The 22,701-nt window shown below is 38.7% G+C and overlaps 1 protein-coding gene and 1 pseudogene across 1 annotated transcript; both read left to right on the top strand.

The window, feature by feature from the left end:
- The first annotated feature begins 2,920 nt into the window (after window positions 1-2,920).
- Window positions 2,921-9,845, top strand: LOC147496930 (uncharacterized). The gene is made up of 5 exons (XM_086559760.1): window positions 2,921-3,837; window positions 3,910-4,007; window positions 4,095-4,400; window positions 9,425-9,470; window positions 9,549-9,845. Exons 1-5 carry the CDS (start codon window positions 3,608-3,610, stop codon window positions 9,643-9,645), a joined length of 777 nt encoding a protein of 258 aa, XP_086415886.1. The 5' UTR covers window positions 2,921-3,607; the 3' UTR covers window positions 9,646-9,845.
- A 2,170-nt stretch (window positions 9,846-12,015) lies between these two features.
- On the top strand, window positions 12,016-13,808 carry LOC147496929 (DEAD-box ATP-dependent RNA helicase 5 pseudogene; annotated as a pseudogene).
- The last annotated feature ends 8,893 nt before the right edge of the window (window positions 13,809-22,701 follow it).

Below are 22,701 nucleotides of genomic sequence, written 5' to 3'. Positions count from 1 at the left end.
CCTATCATTCTCACCCACCTCCGCAGGTCGTCTAGGACACAGGATGCCTCCTAGAGCCTCCTCCAACAATCATAACTCCAGAAGCATGCTCCCTCTTTTAATCCTCTCTTTCCATCTCAGTATCCGAGCTAGAGTCAAAGATGTCAAAAATTAACTTTCGGGCTTTTTTCTTTTGCTAAACATTTTTTCGGTTGATCTTCTCACCTCCGCGCTTCTTGAAGTAATGCGTAACCTCTCCCAAGATAGAACGTTTCTCCTCCCAACTCAAACAAACAAACTCTTCTATAGCTTCGGTGGTCGTATGCCCACGAATAACAATCTATGTAAAACAAAATAAAGTTGTTAGAACGTTTTAAATATCAACTACCCTACATACACTACGACCTATAACATAATGACCTACCATCCCATTTTATAGTACGATTCACCAACTCCCAGTGAGAAGGACAATAATTACCCACAACCAGTAAGGGCCTACGCTCCTAATCCTCTTTACTCACACCCATAATCACAGCAGATTTATCCTTCACCACTTGCAAACTAAAATTCATAGCAGATGACCTCTTCACCGAAAAATGCTCAAGCACATCTGATAAATAGAAATTATAGCCCTTATCGTTCAAGAAATCCAACACATGAAAAACTCTCCAACTATTCCCCACGAACTGACAAGGGGCTTTCCCACAAAAGTTCAAAACCTCCACAGTAAAATGTGAGAATGGTAACCTCATCCCAACCTTCAATTGACCATAACAAACCACAACACCCCATCTCGAGAAACATAATCCAAGCCAAATACATTTCTCTCTCCACTCAGGTCGTATATCGTCAGATCGGAGTTCACCCAACCAAACTCCCCACTTAGATCAACAATATTTCCTACCGACCCAGGTTTCGCCTCCTCAGCCATCGTCTCCAATGAGAAAGACGATGACGTCTCATCTCCACTACGCGCCCTAACGCCACCATCTCCATCACTCACAGTTGTCTCCCTTAACTGATTCAATGCAACTTCCCTACTCAAACTACCACTAGTAATCGACATGAGAAAAGCAAAAAGGAAACAAAAAGATCTAACTTTGTGTATCAAAGAGAAACGCACCTGGAGATAAAAGGTTGGAAAGTTTTTTGCTTTTCTTTTTCTGCTTCTTCCTTTGTTTTGATAAAATGAGGAGATGAAAGACCTTCAGACATAAAAACCCTTTAGCTGCACAAATCTCGAAAAGAACCAAAACGTTTTGCCTTCCCACAAAACACAATCATAACCAACTTACCTCGCCCACAAACCCGCCGCGAGTTGGGCCCATGAATTAAATCCAAACAGTTCTCTCACATTTTCCAAAATCGTTCAAATAAACCACCTATATGACATGTGTAAAAACTTTATTTTATTTTCTTTTCACACCAATGCTATCCAAAAAATAAATAAAATAAAGGGGGTTGTGTAAGTACCCTCCGTTCTTAAACCAATCACTACAGCACATGTGTCCACACACCAGGTCGTATCTTCATAGCTCATATATTCTTAGGTCGTACTATGCCACCAGGACGTAACCACGACTCAAGCTCAGGTCGTCCAAAATATCAAATACAGTCATACATGGAAACAAATGATCTACCGTGATCCTGAAACTTAGTCAATGCACCAATGAAGGAGGCATTTACTTTGTAACAACAGAATTAATGATGAATCATCAAGAGAGCACAATATATGGATCTACACTTGACAACGGCCTGAAGTAAATAAGGAAAGTCAGATCAAATACCTATAATTAGAGAGAGATGAACGATGTAAGGCTTGATTCAAGTTCACCCAAGAAACTTGATATGTAGGCAACTCTTATCCCAAGCAAGAGTGTAGTCATTCCCCATCAACCTCAATATCAGGTCGTAGGTAGAAATCCACACATCTACAACATCCTATTTTTGTGTTTGGGGTATTATTGAAAAAAGCGTTTTTGGGGTATTATCGAAAAAAGTGTTTTGGATGCTTATACGGCTGCCAATTTAGCAACCCATATAGCACCCCATTGGATTTGCTTAAAAGTTAAAACATACTAAAAATCTAAAACCAGACACCACTGTGTAAAACTACAACAAAAACAATCCATAATCCTAAAACCCATAAGTTGTGCCGTCTAATTGTAGCTATTTTTTAAACAAAATAAATTGGTATAGAAATGATTTGGGAAGTGAGTTTTATTCCCCGAAAAGGCACGAGCTTCACTTTGTTGAAGTAGACATTGTATATTATTCTTCAAAGATTGTGATCACGACATCACCAAAATGCCTCAAGCTTTCGAAAAAAGTGGACTCTGCAGTTTGAATGTATTCATCTTGAGCAACTGCGGCACACCCATATGTAAAACACGAATACAAATATCAATTTTCACATACTCGTCAAGCATGACTTTCAATGTCATTAACCTTGTATGTGAAATACTCAACATAGTTAGTAAAGGCTTTGAAGATTCGGAAGAAGAGATTGCGTTGCATCATATGCCTCATCCGAAACACAATCAAGTGGATATTTCAGGTTTTGCTTAAAGTAATCTCTCATAATTCAGTTTGGACATCATATTGATCACGATACACATAATTTCTACCAATGAGCGATCCTTGATGATCCCAAACCGCTTCGTTCATATGTTTCCAATATTTTCCACTTTAATTTAATGTTTTTGTAAAAGTGAACATTTCATTAATATAATAGTTTAATCAAGTGAGCCGTAGCGAACATGATGCATGAGTAAAGATTAATTAGTTAATAGGTAGTTTCTATTTTATTTGGTTTCCTAATTTAGGAATAGGATTTAGGATGGTTTCCTATTTGAGATCCAATTAGATTTAGTAGTTATTTTATTATATAAAGACACCTCCGCGTTTATTGTTATATAGTTGTTACTGAATATTAATCCACGTACAAACGTGCGTGATACCAGGTCTAGTGGTGCCTCACAATAGCAGCGAGCGCATGATCATGTAGACCAGCTTATCCCTGTTTCCAAATTTATTCAAATCACTCCAACCAAAGTGAAAAGTGTAACACCATGGACTGAACAACAGTATGAACAGATCCAATTACCTTTGCTATTCGATCTTGGTATCTTTATAATTCCAGCATACTTTTTGGATATTTGTTGCATGTGCAATGATTAGTAGAATTGGAGACGATACTTATGAAGAAACTAAGCAAGGTTATGTTCTTCAAATGTCGCCTTCGTTCGATAAAATGCCGAGACAAGTTAGCAGATGCTTATGTCCTTGTGACATGTCCTACCAGATGCTTATGTCGATCCATTTATACCAAATTTCGAGGATTTTACAAAGTGTGTGACTACAACAACTCTCATACTTTGCAGTCTCTCCTCCTCCCCACCATTATCTTATTCTCTCAAACTGCCGAAACCCATCGCCACTGCCCTCGTGGCATCACAGTTATTTTTCTATATTTTTCGAAGTTTCACGAAAATTTCATAAAAATATCTCGAAATTTCCAAGGAAGCCAAATTATAGGTCCCACTCCAGCCAGTGTGTAAAGCCACAGCAAAAACAATCCTTAATCCTAAAACCCTAACTAATAATCACAAGAAAAAACAAAGGGGGCATGGAGACAGTGGAGAAGGTAGAAAAAGAGGGTGAAAACTTATTAGGTCCCCCAACTTTCACAAACCTCGAAAACGGGCGGTTCAAATGTATAGAAACCGGTCATGAAATGTTAGCCAAAGACAAAGACTCATACAGTAACTGCAAACGATGTAGGTTGGGTCTTATTGACTCCGCTCTTAAACAGAAAAAACCTCCACTCAATTTGTTCAAACAAGACCCTACCTGCAGGTATAATTTCAAGACCCCCCCTCTTTAGAAATCTTATTACTACTCTTATTTCAACGTAATATTATTATGCAGGTTGAAGCTGGTTTGTAAGCTGACTGGACATATTGTGAACAAGTCCGAGGAACATATTTGGAAGCACATTAATGGGAAAAGATTTTTAAATAAATTAGGTATGATAAATAGACTAGTTGCCTTTAGTTTAGAGGATGTTCATTGTTATATTTTGTTTATTGAAATGTGAAAAGTTTAATTGACAGAACAAAAGGAGATGGAAATGTTGGCACCCAAGAAGATGGAAGTAGAGAAGGAGGAAGAGAAAGTTGATAAAGGATTGAAGAAAGGTAAGAAAAACAAGGATAAAAGAAACAAGGATGAGTGTGATGAAGTAGATAAAGAGGCAATGAGAGAAAAGCAACCTAGTGATGATGATGATGTCAGTGAGTTGGAAGAACCTGATTTCTGGTCTCCTCCGGTTGGGAGTCGATGGGATTTTGATGATGGGCAAGACAGATGGGATTCTGATGCGGAGTCAGGGCTCGAATCGGATGATGAGAATACAATAGGTAAGGTTTCTAATTTCCTTTCCTTTCCTACATTTGTTTTGTTTTGTTAACAAGTAAGAGTGAGTCCTTAGCATGATTGTAGTTATTGTTTGGGGAGTTTGTCAGGGATCCAACCCGAACATTAATTAAAATGATTTATGGCCCTGTATTTCTTTGTTGGTAAGTGGTTGTTACTTGTTGCTTGCCTTGGGTGAATAGAACCTGGGTATGGCTATAAGATAGATAGAGGATGGATAGGGAATATATAGAGATGCACTACTCACGCTCATTGGGTACTAGCATTTTAGGAGTATTTTTATTGGGAAAGTTGGTGAAAGAATAGATGGTCAATAGAACGGTGTCCAAAAGCAACAGATGTACAGCTATGGTTTTATCAAAGTTGAATTTATACACACTCTATAGAATCTGCATTGGGGTTTGCCATGGTATTCTGTTCACACCGTTGTATTTCAGTGATGCGGTTTAGTTGCTTTCTGTACGTATATTTCATACTTTCATAGAGATCTAATTTCATGTTGGGTCTGTTCAATCTCAATAGCTCTGTAGGAACTAGCAGTTTTTGATCTCTGTAGTTTCCTTGACCCAATATTAAGATATTAGAAATGAGTTTATTCTGTAGTTATCTTGACAGTTTATTGACTCAATTAGGAATAACTAATTTGTGAGGCGGCTGGAGGATTATTGAATATCCCATGCATCCCTTGTATGGGACCCTAGCTTGTGATGCTTGAGGGAGCATCACAAGAAACCCCTCCCCAGTGCAGCCCTATAATGCCCCCTTCTTTAGAATTATTCTTTATAATATTGTAATTTAGCCATTGAAAAGGTCCCTCATCTTTTGAGCTTATTGTAAGGGATTCCAGGCATAAAGTAAAGTTGAACCGTTAAGATTTACTTACACTCTAGTTGTTTGCATCAACATATGGTTACTGAGGAAAGCAGTCCTCTTATGCCTTTACAATCCTGGGTTTGAACACCAGTGAACTATGCAAGGGTTGTTAACTTTATTGAATTACACATAAATAAATGAATATCACTACGGGATTCGAACACACAGGCATTTGCTCGAGAGCCACACACCTCATCATTGTTAGGTACGAGCCCATAAACATCAGAATCACTCCTCACCAAATATAAGGGGGATATAAGGTCCAATGGTGTGCTGCAACATCATCCCCTCAGCTGCCTGCATATTTCAGTGCATATGCAATAGAGACCAGACGCCACTCCCACTGGCGTGCACATAATTTTAATAATCTTCACACGCCACTCTCAGTGGCGTGCAGTGATTGTGTGAACTTGTGGTGGACTTTGTCACACACCAGTTCAGAGTGGCGTTTGAGTTTGTTGATTTTACCACACGCCATTCCGAGTGGCGGGCAGACATGTCTCAGTGTCTCCATTGGATGTGGAAACTGGAACGGGTTGCAATATACAAAACCATGAAGAGTCAGTTTGAGTAGACTTCTATCAGTAGTAGAAATCTATAGAATCAAGGAGGCAATCCAGTCGGAAATGATCTTCTATCTGAACGCAACTTTCTTGTAATAGTTAGGATGGAGGATCAGCGCCTCTATAGGGACCAAGGCTCTACTACTGAACAGTGAACTTTAGTGTTTGATTTCTTCAGAGGATACATTGGAAGCTGACATAGTTGGCCCAACCCAACTCTTTTTTCTGTTCTCTTCTATTTTTTTCTTCCTCTTATAGATGGTGTACAGGGATTGTGGAAAACTCATAAATAGTCCCCATTAGTCGTAAATATCAGTTTTACATGGTTTGCGGTCATAGCTTAAATTATCTCTTGAAGACTGAACTGTTCAAGTGGCTATACAGAATAAACATTTCATACGTCTAATTTAACTGATTAAGCGATTCCAATGTGTCATGGGCAATGTAGATGCAGTGCAAGGAAAGCCTTTCATCTTTCACATTACTGCATCATTTTGATGGGATTTAAAGCTATATACAGGCTTCTAAATGAAACTGTGATACTTAACTGCCCACCTTAATGTACAGGTAAGAGATCCAAATCACAAAAATTGTTGGTGAAGTCATCAAGCTGTTGTGGTCGGTCTTGAAGACTTAATCTAAGTTCTGATAGTAGAACATGTAAAATTGATCTTTACTACTGATGGTATCCTTAGACCCCCTCATATATATTTACCCTAAGTCCATATGGTGTTTCTTGCTAAAATTGTTTTGAATACATTTGTTTATGCTAAGGCTAGCGTATTGTTGATGAAACGAGTATACTACATCTAACAAAACATTAAAATGAATTATTTTGTACTCAAGTGTATTACAATCATGGTAGCAAGCTAGGAAGCACGGATACCGATACGCGACACGGATACGACACGACACGGATACGCGGACACGGCATTTTTCAAAAATATAGGACACGGATACTTCATGGACACGTTTGAATAATATATATATAAATATTATATAATTGAGCATTTTTCACCAAATTCAAATTAAAATGACAATTCTACTTCATAAAATGACCAATTCAAACACATTAAGCAGCAACTTACATGTATAACTTGGATTAACTTCATCTTTCTTCTCTTGCATCTCTTCTTAACTTGGATTTTATTTCACTTGTTTTTTTTTTGTTGAAGTTCCAAAAACATTTCTTGTATGTGTGAGATTACTGGCCCCCGCGTATCCGACACGTATCGGGCGTATCCGTGTCGGACACGTATCGGACACGGATACTTCACCCTTAGGGACGTATCGGTGCTTCATAGGTAGCAAGTATCTAGCTTATGTAGGATTTGAATATCAATTTTAATTAAGTTGTTGATGTGTTGGATAAATACCACGCATGAATTTGATTGTATAAATTCAAATGTGTGATCTATAATGTGAATGGGTACTTAATTGTCTAAATACACTATTCAGATATTTGTTAAAGACTTTGCTTGTGATCAATTGGTGAAACAAGAGGAAAGACATAAGATGTTCTCAAATATCAAGCATAGCTTGTTGATGCAATGATGCAACTTAAGAATATATTATGTTTTTTATCCCAAACTGAATACCTTGGTCCTTACGTGAGTCTTTCCTTGTTTATTGTAGTTATTAAGAATTTGTAAAATTAGAACATATATATATTTTTTGAAATATTTAAGGCAGACAGACCCACACCGGTTACATTGAAGGACCCTAGATCGAAGGCTTACATTGCCTAAAGGCTCATCAACCCCGAAGGCTCTCTCCGATTCTCTATTTTTTAGTAGACCCAACCGCCTCCACCTTGTTGTCCAAGAAGACTTGCATTCGCTCCTTGGTCCACCAATTGTAGCAAAACCCTGTCTTTAGCCTGAAGGTTTACATTGCCAGAAGGCTTATCAACCCCGAAGGGAACCTAGCCTGAAGGTGTCGCCGATGCGCCATTTTTGAGTAGACCCAACTGGCTCCACCTTGTTGTCCAAGAAGACTTGCTTGCGCTCCTTGGTCCACCAATTGTAGTAGCACCTGTCTCTAGCCCGAAAGCTCACCTAGCCCAAAAGCCTATCACATAATTACGCAAGAAAGAAATCCCCAATCAATACTTGGTGGGATTCGAACTTGCAACCTCTCCCATGAGGAAAGGGGCACACAACCAATTGAGCTACAAGCTCGTGTAAATTAGAACATATAGTTGCCAACATGTGGTCGAGTTTCCAAAATTTGTTTTTTTTTAAAACCTGTTATGTTTGACATTATATCCCCGTCGGGATGTGAGACTTACACCTTCTCACCATGCAACACAGAGGGGAAAGCTGATGGAAATGGCCCGAAGTTAAGGGTTTTTAAAGAATAAAATGTGGACAAAGCCTGACATAGATTTTAGTCCTAATGATATATTTTAGTCGTAATGGACACGTGGATATGTATCCGACACAGATTGTTTTCGGCACAGAACACGGATAGTCGTAATCTATGTTACATGGACACCTAATGATATATCCGACATGGCACATAACACTTTATGTAATATACCTTGATTTTTTTCCATGTCAGACACTTTGTATCCGTGTCGGATTCAGACACACACTTCCGTGCCAATGTAACTTAGGTTGTAAAGATATTGATTAGAAAGGAGAAAAACAAGCCTGTCTTAGTTTGCCAGCCATTTAGACAAGGCTTTGCAATCAAATTATTGTGTCCCCGATCTGCAAGAAACGTTTTCGCAGGGAATCCTTCTAAATCTCTTGCTAAAAGGCATGCTAGGCAGGTCTTCCAAGAGAAATAAATCATCTCCATAGTATCCTTTAGAAAAATTCGGTGCCAGTCTTATCCCTTTTATCTAGCTTTCAAACTACCAATGAATTGAAGAGGTTTGGAGTTTTGGACATTCCAAATTTATGCCCACTGTGCAACACCTAGAAGATGTGGATCATTTCCTTGTTTGTTGCTCTGTTTTCTTCCTTCATTAAACAATCTCTTTATAGCATCAGCAAACCTTAGGATAGTGATTTCATCATTCACCCACTCTCCATTAAGGCTAGGTGGTCACTAGATCACCTTCTTAAGGCAACATATTGGTTTTATGAAAAGTAAGAATTAGGAGGGTTTTCGACCTAGAAAAAGATTCCTGCACCAGATCATGGTAGACATCTAAAAACTTTTTGATTGGGATTTCTGGAGTTTGATCTTCAGAGGGATGACATTTCATAATAGTTAACTGGGATTCCTTGCTGGTGTAAGTTTGTGTATATTGATGTGGACCTTAGTGTCATTACTGTCATTGTAAGGGAGCAAGAAGAGAGATGGAAATATGTCAGTGGGTTAAAAGGTGCAATGGGTGGAATGTCTTGGTATCCATGCAAATGCCTATAGGTCCACCTGTTCAGGTTTCTACTATTTCACTTCATTAATGAAAATTTGTTTTATCGATTGAAAAAAATTATGGTGGTAAACTCTAAACTATATCAATATATACATCTCATGATCCTTTTTATTACAATAACAAAACCTCCATTTTCTTGTTTATGCATACCAATGGCTTTCAATTTTCCTTTATATCTCAGGAGCAGAGGAAGAGAATGATCTTGAGTCTGGGGATCTCTCAGTCCGGTATGTGTTTCCATTACCTCAATAATTTGCACGACTATGCCCTATTAGGCCCTTTTTATTTATTATATTAATTTGCAGGACAAAGCGCATGTCAATAGATATTGGACCCAGCAGCTTTGCCTCAAGGAAAAAGAAGAGCAGGACTAAAAGCTCAGGTGATTCAAGTATTGCCTGAAGTTTGCAGAGAGTATTTGCTTTGTTTGATCCGTTTGTTGAAAGAGGGGAACTCACTTTGAATTTCAGTCGGAGTAAACGTTATAATTTTTGTGCTCTAGCAAGGGTGGTCTGCAACTCTGCATTTTCTGCCAATGGATTGTGGCGCTTGTGTACTGTGTGTACTGCTTTTTCATCAATGCAAATGCATTTCTCTTTTAATTTCTACAATAGAAATCTTCTAGAATTTCAAATATGCGTTCAGGAAATTCACTAAATGACTAAACATATATATAAACGAGTACAAATTGAAAACACTGCTTATCAGCTCCTGTCGTTCACTTCAGTTTTGCCTTTCAATATTGCAGCTCTTGCACTATGTGGATTAGGGTATGCATCTTTAACTTACCCTGGTGGTTGTGACCATTGGATCAGTGGATGTATTTATTGTTTTTCAACCTTGTTTTTTAAGTAATTAGTATTTGCCCGTGTTGTACGGCACAATTGTAAAAAGCCCAACCCAAGTCAACCGACTTAAAAAGTCCAGACCAAATGACTAGAGAGTTCAGCCAAAAATTGTTTAGGGCCCGACATTATAACAACCCAAATGGTGTAAAGAGGCTATACGTAAAAAGCCCAGCCGAAGAAATGGTTAGAGTGTCCTGTCCATGCAGTCTTTGTCGACCACTACTTTATTGGTGTGACTTAAAAAAAGAGATAATCCTATAGGCTTGTTTGGGTTAATAAAATGACATACCACCAAAGAGTTCTACATTTTGCCATGTCTCAAGTAGCATGAAAACCTAAGAAGGTTGTTTGGGCCATTGGATGGGAGGCGTTGTGGGTCCTACATTTCCCTAATATGTTATATAGATTTTGAAACAAAGGTGATTTTTCTTGTCTTTTCAAACTGAAAAATGTCTACCTTTTTCCTCTTTTAAATAATTAAAACCATTTACATAAGGGGAAAAAATGATTCAATGGATTTTACTATAGTTTCCAATGTTTAGTGCCTTTATGAAATCTTATTCTTTATCACTTTTGCCCTTTTGAATGAGAGAATGAGATTTACCTAAAAAAACACCTAAAAAATATGGATTTTCATTAAGGCACCACTTATTTTACCGAAGGCTACCCACACCCAAAACAAAACCAAACAGATCCAAATACCAAATGGGCACCACTTGAAAATTGAGATTTTTATGTTTTTATAAAAATAATTGTTTAATTTTGATTAGTTTGGTTTTATCTTACGTTCCATTGAATCAATGTGTTGGCTTTTTCAATATTGACAAATTTAAAATTTTAATCATTTTCTATAAAATTGAACGAATGGGTATATTCAAATGTGCAATTGAATAATTTCATTAAAAGTTTCGCTTTGATTTCAACTGTAATAATATGGATAAAATATTATGGATTTGATTTATTTGTAAATTATTATGAGACTTATTTGTTTTAAGGAGAAATACTACATTAACCAAGCAGAAAAGCAATGGAGAGAAAACGATAGAGAGGGAGAGAGAGAAATCTTATTGATGTAAGTTATGAATGAGAGAATGTTTTTTTTATATATATAACTAGGTAACCTCCTCTCCAAGATACAAAGGTTACAAGAAGAGAAACATATATAGAGGTGCGCCTCATATGGAGTCACTACAACAAAAGGGGTCTTTTGCAGCGCACCCTTTTGCAACGCCAAAAAATTGTTGTTAAAGGTCACCTATTGCAACGCCATATGGGGCTGCTAAAGGTTTGTTGTGCTATTAGCTTAACTGTACATAAATTTATTTATTGTGACACCTCTTGCGTGGCAAATAGTTATAATTTTTTTTTTCAAAAAACAGAAAATGCAATTTTTATAGAGGGCTTTATCATTTACCGCCCATTGTTGTTAAAGTTAACTCAATCATTTGTGGCGCCACTTTTCGTTGTAAAACCTTTTGTAAATGTCCATGTCTTATTGGATGTAGTATGTGTTGCAGCTAGAGAAGCGTTGCTATTGGACTTTTTATGTATGGAGTTAATTTCTTCTAAAGGTTTTTTTTATTTATGGGCCTATTTTTATTGTTGGCTCCCAAAAAAACCAAAAAAAATAAAAAAGTAAAATCCAAAACCTAAATTGGGTTTATTTTTTCTCATCTTTTTTCTCTTCTTTGCCGCCCACCATATTGAAAACCCAGGTTAACGAGAGATAGTAAAAGAGCCTTTTGAATTTTGTTGGTGTTCATAGTACGTTGTACTCTCTCGTCAATAATAGGTTGTGAAGAAACTCGTGCTAAACCCTAGAAGAAACTTCACCACCCCGGTGAGAAGAAAGTTTTTAGTTTATTTCTTGATTCACAATGAGGAACTCGTAAAGCAGGAAAACGAGAAAATAAAGAATAACAAAATGGCGACGAAGAATCTCCAATACAAGATTCCACCTTGGAGACAAAAAAGGCGAAAAAAAAAGAAGAAAAACAAACACAAGAAAAGCCTCGAAGAAGAGAAAGCACAACAAGAAGATACACCAACCGAAGCCGCCAACTTAAAAAGAAAGCTTAAAATTGATGATCCAGAAGATGACGCCATCAAGAAAAAGAAGAGTGGAGAGGATGACGTGGAAATAGGAGGAGGGAAGGAAGTGTTTGTGTCTGGGAATGATGTGAAGGAAGTGAAGTATACGGCTTTGAGCTCGTTCGATGAAGCGAAACTTCCCGAGGAAGTATTAGAGTGTTGTAAGGGGTTTAATAAGCCTTCTCCAATTCAGTCTCATGCTTGGCCTTTTCTTTTAGATGGTCGTGATTTTATTGGGATTGCTGCCATGGCTCGCAAAAGCGTTGGCGTTTGGGGTTCCAAAGCTCTTATGCATATAAGGCTTTAACGGGAAGAAAGAAGAGATCAATCCTCTCGCCTTGTCCTCTCACCGACTAGGGAACTAGCTCAAAGAAATTGCAGATGTCCCTCGTGAAGCTAGGAAAATCCCGTGGGCGTGAGCTCGGTTTGCGTGTATGGAGGAACTTCCAAAGGACCTCAAATTTCATCTCCGAAGGTGGCGTTGATATTGTTATCGGAACCCACGGCGTTTGAAAGATCCGATTGAGATGGGGTTTTGCTGCTTAAAGGAGGTATCATATGTGGTTCTAGATGAAGCGGATCGAATGCTTGACATGGGATTTGAACCGGAAGTCCGTTCTATATTGAGCCGACGCCCTCTATCCGCCGATGGTAATGTTCAAAGGCAACATGGCCTCCTTACATCCATCGATTAGCTCAAGAGTTCATGGACCCAAATCCTGTTAAGGTTGTTGTAGGCTCGAGGATTTGTCCGCTAACCATGATGTCATGCAGATAGTAGAGGTCTTGGATGATAGATCTCGCGATGCACGTTTGGTCACTTTGCTTGAAAAATACCACAAGTCGCAAAAGAATAGAGTATTAGTATTTGTCTTGTACAAGAAGGAAGCAGCTCGTGTTGAAAATATGCTCCAAAAGAGGGGTTGGAAGGCTGTTTCTGTACATGGAGACAAAGCTCAACGGGATCGTACCAATGCACTCTCACTATTCAAGGATGGGATTTGCCCTTTAATGGTTGCTACTGATGTAGCTGCTCGGGGATTGGATATTCCTGATGTGGAAGTGGTTATCAACTACGGTTTCCCCTCTTACGTAAGATTATTACGGCACGGGATAGGGAGGACCGGTCGAGCCGGTAAGAAAGGTGTTGCACACACCTTCTTCATGCAAGAAAACAAGGGCCTTGCTGGGGAGCTGGTGAATGTGCTCAGAGAAGCCGGACAGCTTGTGCCTACTGATCTTATGAAATTTGGTACTCATGTGAAGAAAAAGGAATCCAAGCTGTATGGAGCCCACTTCAAAGAAATATCTGCAGATGCTCCCAAGTCGAAAAAGATCACCTTCAACGACTCTGATGGTGAAGATTAGGTGTCTGCAATCTCTATAATCTCTCATTCTTTTCTGTAATGGACAAATCAGTGGCATGCCATAAAAGTTGGCTTACCTTGGGTGTAAACACTTCATATCGTCTTACTGCGGAACATTAACCTCATATCTGAGCTCCAGTGGCTGTGTTTAAGAGGCACAAGTGGAATGCTACACTAGAAGATGCTTACTGAGCTAGAATTTTTGTGTAATCTGAAGAATTTTTTTGACATTCTTATTGTAATAGTTTGGTGAGCACAGTCAGTTTTTTTTTATTTTAAAAAATAAAATAAAATAATAGGTTGTGAAGGTGGCCTCGTTATCCGTAGCTCGTCATGAGCACCAGGCAAAAGGCGGGGCGGTTGAGCATAAGGACGGAAAGAAAACCCAAAAGAAAAACCATCAGAATAAAGATTCAATTGCATATATTTCTTAGCGCCCTACACTTTCACTTCAATTGGACTAAGTGCCAATCAACCGGCCAAGCTTCGAGTTTTTGGTTGCTACTCTTTTCGGGGTTAATTGGTTTTAGTTTTGGATTCTTTTTGGGTTAATTTTTCTGGTTGGTTCTTTTAATTTATTTTACAGGTGTAGAATCTGAAATTACTACTAGAGAATAAAAGTCGGAAACATTCATTCTTCAGGTTGGTTCTTCTTTCTTTTAATATTCCTTTACATTTTTGCTTAGCATTTGTAGCATGTGGTGGTGTTGTTTTTTGGGTCTCTGGGGATGTTGAGTCCGTGTTTTTTAAATCGTCCCCTTTACGGTGATGGTGTTTGTCTCTGCCTTTGTGTAAAACTGTAAAACTCAATGCAAAACATATGATTATGTGGGGAAAAATAAAACGGTACTTGGGTCAACAATGGAAGGACAACATTCACAACATGGTGACGACTTCATATTTGACTTTTGAGAATTCTTGAAAGTGTATATCTGTAAAATTTGTGTATTACTTGGGTTGGGATTTGATGCAAAAGCATGTAATTGTTGCTTGGCTTAGATCTTGATTAGAATTCTTGAGGTCTTAGGATTTGTTTTATCATTTTGTTTTTTCTATCTCTTTTCTTGAGTAAATTATGTTGATACTCACCTTATGATTATGATTTGTTGGTTGTTCATCTAGTTACGGACATTTTTTGATTCAAGAATGGCTTGTCGGGTTCTCTTCAAAGAAGGTCCAAAGAAAGATACAAAGCCTACTATTTAAGGTAAGTTTAATTACATGAATGTTCTAATAGGACGAATTTGGTAGAACAAGATTGGGAGATGTATGATTCCAATAATAAATGAGACAAATTATCAATCTAATATGAGAGCCTTGTCATGAAGTGACTAATAATTCTTATTTTGTGATTTTTTTTTCCTTAGTCCTAACTCTTGTGGTATGTGTCCAATAGAAGTATTTGTTTGTCAAATGCTCTTTCTTGTTTGTGCTCTTCAAATCTCATTTCTAGCTTCATATCCACTGCCTGACATTGATATTTCCCTGTAGTGTTGTCCCATATAAATTATTGATAATGGAATGAACCCTATTGCATGTACAGCAAATGAAAACGTGGAACACTTCATTTTGGGCAGAGGAACTTAGCAAGATATTGGATGAGTGGTAATTTATTTGTCCGCTTATGCGGTCGATGCATCCGCTCTTTATAAATGTACCCTCTGTATTCTCTTTGTTGTGACATTAGCTCTGAATTTTTGCTACTCCAATGGTTATGAAGGGCTGCTTATATACGACGGAAGTGTGGGAACAAGCAGCTTTCATCATCCATATACCTCAATGAAGTGAACCTTTCCTTGAACAGATGCAAAGCAAAAACCCACGTAATCAGGCCGATTGGTTCCATTGGAAATTTTGTTAGGGCTGAAGATTTCAGTCATTATTGAAGAAGGAAGGGATGAAGAGGGTGACCTTGAAGTAGAACGCGCAGCGTCTCCATCAAGCCCTAGTTCTACAGTCATGGATGTAGTTCCAAAAGATGAGGGCTTAATTGTATTCTTTCTGGTAAGTTTCTCCGATGCAGGTTCTTCTCAGCTCACTGGTACTTCTTCGTAACCTCCGTGAGTGTATTGTAATATATTAAAAAATAGAGGGTGAGTTTTGTTCTTTTATCACTGTTAGATTTCTAAGGGACAGTTGGGACCCCACGATCTAAGAACCTCTATATAGGGGAGGTTTATGTTCTTTTTAGTATAGATTTCTAGCCGGCACAGACATGGTCTACTCTTCTCTGTATGGAGAGGGTATGGATGACACAATCTGGCAAGATGTCATCCTGAGGGATGGTGGCCGTAGGTAGGTGAGAAGTGACACAAGCAGCTCCTTGTGGGACTGCTGGTGGTATGTTAATAGTCCCAAGGTCATGGTGTGCCTATAATTGTTGTATCTGACCCTCCATTCTCCATCTACTCACCGGGTGGAAACATCATCTGGTGTGTTAAAAACTGACCACAGATCCATTAGGCCATTGATTACTGAGAGTTCTCAAGTGAACAAATTAAGTCTGGATCAACCATGACTGCTCCCCGCAACTTGTCTACCTTTAGTTCGTTGCTCAAAGTTAATATTGTTTTATTTAATATTTAGTGACAAGTTTCAGTGTATCTTATAAATGTATTTTGGTAGATTTTCTCCCGTTTATATGTTTAATCTTAGTTTTGTGGGTTAACTAGTATTACGCACCCTTGTTGAAAAACGCTTTTATTATCTGCAGGCAAACCACGAAAGATCTGCTGAAAGTGTCTAAAACCCATCCACTTTTTGCATCGGTATAGCTTACGTTTGACTTGATATGAATCAGCTAATACGTTCACCAATGTGGTCATGTGGATTTTTTCCTTTGACAAAGAACCGCAGATTTTATAGCTTTCTTAAAATGTTTTTCTTCCCCTTTGTTCTTTTTCTTTTTGTAGTATATTAGAAAGCTGCTTTTCACGGACTGGACAAATCCTCCATTGAGCATATTCGAGACGATTCGTACAGAATTGCCCGGAATGAATGCGAACCATACCTCATAAAATGTTTTATGAAAGTTCACAAGGAAAATATAGCCAAGTTTCACGATTGCTTCGCGCTTTTACAAATTGGTGCGAAGTCGTTATCATGATGAATTTTCTTTGTGGCGGTTGTGGACAAGGTAGGTTCCTATTCTCTCTCTCTAACAAAAAACCTCTTTATAATAGAGGTTGATGCTTACAGCCCAAGCAACTAGGTGTAAAGAAATTGAAACCCCAAACCTGATGTAAGTGGAAATCGAACCCAAGACCTCCTAATACAACCACCAGGGCCATGACTAGTTGAGCTACTGGACACTTGACAATCACACACTCACAACATGCAGACTCACCCATAGTTAGGCTTTCACTTGACAATCAAGTGTTACTATTAAAAATAGGGATATTCAAACGTGATTAATTGCGGTTCTTGAGTTATATCAGGTTGATCATTGTTATGTGTATACCTTTACTTTGTCCTAGCTTTCTTATAGATTGTTATGATTATTTCAGGTTCGGAGGAGATTAGATTGGGTTTAGAGTTGAGCGATTATAGTTTTAAAGCAAAAGACGCATTGCACATATGTGTTTCTTGGGGGAGCTCTACAACTATGAGCATATAGATTCCTCTGTTATTTTTGAAACACTATATCTGATTCTCGCTTTTGGCCATGGGACATCGGAGGTATGAAATTGTAAGTTTTCTTCTGATAAACTTCTTTGAGTAGAACTTGGTACTTTTAAAATAGTTGCAAAGGATAGAAGGAATAGCCGAAGGATAAAGGTTAGGACAAAGGATATTCCGCTCTTGTTTGTTAAACAAGAGTAGCAAGGATAGAAGGAATAGCCGAAGGCAGGACTTCTTGACTCCTAAATCATAGGTAGGGGGTTAAAAATCTCATTATAGGTTGGTCGATACCTTTACATCTGACTCTGCCATCTGTTGGAACTGCTTTTTGTAGTTGAGCTTGTTTGCTTGATTTACTTGATGTTTAGCCTTGCTTATTTTATTGTTTCATTGGTGATAATTTTATGACACGAGGTTTTTTAATGGTTTGGCATTTACATGTACAATTTAGTTCAAAATCTATTAGTTTTTGGCTATTTTTGTCTTCTTATTTGATGTACCTTCATGAATGTGATGAAGTTATAACTTTGATAAGTTCTTTCTAAGCTTTTGGCCATGGGCACCAATTTACGCATATAGGAGGTGCATAGTTTCACATGCATTGCCAACTTGTATATTAGGTTTATTAATATTTCTAATAAATTTACTTACGTGTTTTTTTTTTTTTTAATTTGTTGTGCCAGATTGGTCGATTGGTCGCCAGAAGTAGTAGAATCAAGAAGAAGCTCCGAGTGGATGCTGCTCATATTATAGACATTATTTGTGGAATTTTAGTTTTGAATATTTCGTCTAAATTTAGTTAAACGTTGTTAAGATTATGTGAGACGATGTTTTTTCGCAAAAAATAGTTATGTGAATTCTTTAAGATCTTTTGTATTGAATGATTTAGTAATGAAATTCATTTTGTTATGATTTGTGGTGAATTGTTATAGGGTTCGTGTTCTATAAAAATTGTTTTGGGTAGGATTATGTAAATGGAAATGTACATGTATATGTATGAATTGCACCATTTGCAATGCTAAATCGTCCCAAATAAAGCACGAGGAGTTTATATCATTCAAGAACAAATTTGGTGTAGCTAAAAGCTTTGATTCTACTGATAACGTAGACATCTTTTGCCACGCTTGGTGTGTGGCTAAATTTTTGGGCGTCTTTTGCCATGCCAAATGTTCACTAAATATTTAAATTTCCGCGACTATGTAGGCAAATATTTAAACTTTCCATGAACTGAAATAGTGTTGCAAAAGGTTGCCTTTTTGCGGCGACGCCCTAGTTGTGTAGCTAAAGGTATCACTTTTGCAACGCCATCCTAGTTGTTACAGCTTTCTTTTTTGCGGCGCCATCTTGGCGCAAATAGTTTGAAAAAATTTGCAATTAATTTAATTTTAATAAATGAAGTAGCAACGGAATTAGTGTATTAGCAGCACCCTCAGGCGTCGTAACAAACTAGGAACATTTGCCACGCCACCTTTGGCGTTGCATTTAAGTATTTGAGACGCACTTTTTAGCCACGCCTTTGCAACGCCATCTAGTGCGTTGCGACAGATCTTTTGCCACGCTCAGAAGCACCTTTAGCGATGGAGTATGGCGCTGCTAAAACCATGCTCTGTTGTAGTGAGTCAATGGTGGGCATCCACATGAGGCCCACACCTTTCATAACACTCCCCCTTGTTCTATTACTCTCCCTCATAAAGACAAGTCTTTACATGGCTTGGTGTTGAACTCTGCGTGTGCCAATCCCATATCAAGCTTTTGAATTGTATGCTTCAGTAGTGAATTAGTGAAGGGATCAACAAGGTTGTCATTGGAATGAACTTGCTTGACTTTAATCTGGTTATTCTCTTGAAGCTTGTGGGTGTAAAAGAATTTTGGCGCAATGTGTTTAGTCATGTTTCCCTTCATAAATCCTTCTTGAATCTGGGCTATATATACAAGCTGCATTAATTATCTTCATATATAATGCTAGGAGCATTTGTTATAAAAGGTAATTGATAAGAGCTACGAATATGCCCAGTTAATAACATGTTTGAGAGTGACCTTTTGAGGGTCAGATAGATAACCCAAAGCCGTATAGCCAACTAGATTATAGTCGTTAGTGAAATCACAAGAATAAAATAGTTTCATACTAGTTATTCCATAAAAATATCTCAATATGTGTTTGACATCATTCCAGTGTCTAAGTGTATGTGCACAATTATATCTTATTTAAGAAACTAATATAAAATGCAATGTCTGATCGTGTGCACATACTGTGCAAGATATATAAATGCTTCAATATCACTTAAGTAGAGTATTTTCAAGACTAAGAACTTCCTCATGTTCTTCCTTTGGTCAAAATGGATCCTTATCCAAATCCAAGTTCCGCACAACCATGTGCTTTGTCCATTTTTAAATAGTTCTAAGACCATTTAAGTATATCGGTATTGATGGACTAGAATCCTACTAGAACTCCATTAGTTCTATTTTCAAACCAAGACAAAGTTTCGTGCTTCATTTTAAATTCTTTCTTCATATAGTGAACAATTTTCTCCAATTCTGTAGGAATCCCAATCAAGTTTATACCATCTATATATACTGCTACTATATTAAATCCAACCTTCGGTTTTACTATAGGTCCACACCATGTTTTTCAAAGAGTTTAATTATGTTTGAATAGCAAATTCCAGATTGGCCAATCTTAATTTCCTTTATCAACAAAACACATGGTTAATTTATTATCATCATATCCATTGTCCTTCGATGTTCATTCCAATAGCTATACCGCATAGCTAAATATGCCATCCATGACAAGTGCTTTCCTATCCCACAATTCATCTGAACATGCATGGAATATTGAGACCGATTTCTTTATTTTCAGGTAATTGTGCCTATCTATGGGCAACCATAGGCATTTAAGTGAATTTGGATATTTGCACATTTTCATTATTTGTTTATGGAGCTCCAGCCATTCCCTTACTATTATCTGAACAAGATGTTTCCTCAGTTCTCCTTCTCCTAGGAGCACTCTCTTTGGATCTTATAGGTCTACCATGTTTTTAGCGTATAATAGATTCATTTGCCACCATGTTTGGACCCCATCCAAATGGAACATCAATTATGGCTGGCACATTCATGATTACCTTTACCATATCATTAAATGCTTAGGCATTTTCGCTGCAACCGCTTGCAAGTGTATCATTCTCCTTATCTCATGGTCACATTCATTGTTTGGATCCTTAATGAGACAGAGGACGTGATCTACATTACTTTATGCCGTTCCTTAGAGCAACTATTGTTTTTCTCCACCTAACGACCAGAAGTCGGTCTCATTAAATTGACAATATGCAAAAATTTTGCAGTCAAGACATCATCAGTCATAGCTCAATTCAATTTACCATATATTGGGTCTAAAGTTAACAACTTAAGCTAAGAGTCATGCAAGATATAAAAAATATTGACCACCTAGTAAATGCATCTTTAATTACCTAGAAAAATCTAAACAAGCCACCAGTAGGGTGAATAATATAATTAAGACTATAAATGTCTTCATGCAATAAACTATTCAACTTATTCTCAACGTTTAGAAAAGAAACAATCTAGCTATAACTTACTTACCAACAAGCGATACACATGTAACTCATGGTTAAATGAGCTTATGATTCCCAATAAATATATATCAGCAAGATACGACTGAAACTCAGTCACTTTTAGATGTTTGCAAGAGTTGTCATTGACCTCCTCTTAACAAAGTTTCTCCAGGATAACCAAACATGCATAAAACACATATAATCTTTCTAATGTGAGCTTCTTGCTCCCAACATCAGTTACTCACATTGGTGGAGTAGTACAAATCTACCAAGTGGTTGGAGAATACTTTCTAATGTGAGCTTTTGGCTCCCAACATTAGATATGATTCATAATATTTCTTTATTGTCATTTTCAAGTTTCAATGTAGTACCCACATATGCTTATGTCCTAGGTTGAAACTTAGCAAGTTCTTCTCGAACTCTTGAATATAACTCATTTTATACATGAGTTTGGGTACCATTTGGTAACAAGAGGTGGGATTCTCTAAAGCCCTCAAATGCAAATGCTAGCCCAACTATAGTTGACACCTTTGTTACAACACAAATACCAATGGCAAGCTCTTACAACCCAAATATTGAGTTCAAGCTGTTACAACTCAAACACTGGTTACAATCCTGTTCACCGCCTTCTCTCTTGGCTGTGTTGCCGCACCCCTCTCCTCCCTCTTTTTCTCTTTCTTCCCCCTCTTTCTTTTCCCCTCACTTCACTTTTATATCCCCTCCCTCTCTCATCTCAACCCTCCACCTGTCCCTCTATCTCGCGGTCCCCTCCCCTCCATGTGTAGGGTTTCCGTACCGCGACCACGTGCTGGCATCCCGATCTGGTGCAGCGCGGCCTCGTGGGTTATGTTAAGTCCGGCCCAACTCCCTATGATATTCCAGGACGGTATCATGCCACTACAGATGCCCCCTCTCGAGTCCGCGATGGTATCTCGATCGGGGAGTCGAGAGTTCGCCGCCTTCCTCCTTCCGACCGTGGTCTTTCCTCTCCCCTCACAGCTGGGTTCGTGAGTGCGCGTGCGGGTTCCCCTTCTGCCCCCTCGTTTCTTGTGCATCCACGTGTCTTTCGCTGGCTGGTTCTTTTTGGTGTCCCCTCGATTTCAGCACCCCTGCAATTACCCTTTTGCCCCCCCCTCTTATAAAAAGCCCGCTCGATTTCTTTTCTCTCTCTCACTCAGCCCATCTTTCGCCTTTCAGTTCCTCTTCCCCTTTTCCTCCATCTTTCTTCTATTTTCCCAGCTCCGCCGATTATTTCATTTCGTCGTTTTCTTCGGGTTACGTGGCTGACATTCTTGCTCCGGTTGCTCTCCCTTTTCCTCAGGTTGGTCTCCTTTTCTCTCTGGCTTCCTTTAATTGCTATAGTGCTCATTGCTCCTTTGTGTTTGGAACTGTTCATCTCCACTTCCTTTCCTGCCTTGTTGTTGTGGCCGTCGTCTTCCACCCCCCCTCGATGTCCGTCTCTAGATCCGCCTCCTCCTCCTCCTCCCTACACCGCAGCCTTGCCCCCTCGACTGGACCAGAGGCCCCTACCTCTCGGGCAAGCTTTTGCCCTTCCGCCACCACCACATGCGTAGCCGTAGACCTAATCTTGAGGCTGTTAAAGCGGCTTACGGGATACCCGCTGACGTCACCTTAGAGCACGTGCCTGACTTAACTTATTACCCCCATTTGGTCCCCCACAAGCCAGGGTGTCTCGTGGCCACGGTAGGACAGATTGTCGCCGGCCTTCGATTGCCTCTCACCCGTCTTGATGTCGAGGTGTGCAATCACTTCAACATCCCCCCGTGCCAAGGTATTGGCAATTTCTGGAGGGTCATGTATGCCGCGAACCACTACAACCGCGGAAGTACCCGCAGATAACGGTTCGCGACATGGCGCCCACTTCTACCTCAAAAAGAGTACCAAGGAAGTCAGTGTGGGCTATCACTCATTTTGCCTCCGCCCTAGAAAAAAGCACTTTATCCT

This window comes from Coptis chinensis, chromosome 5 (genome assembly GCF_015680905.1).
Source record: "Coptis chinensis isolate HL-2020 chromosome 5, ASM1568090v1, whole genome shotgun sequence".
Classification (NCBI taxonomy): Eukaryota; Viridiplantae; Streptophyta; class Magnoliopsida; order Ranunculales; family Ranunculaceae; genus Coptis; species Coptis chinensis.
The sequence above is the reverse complement of the archived record's forward strand: the minus strand, read 5'-3'. Positions and strand labels throughout refer to the sequence as shown.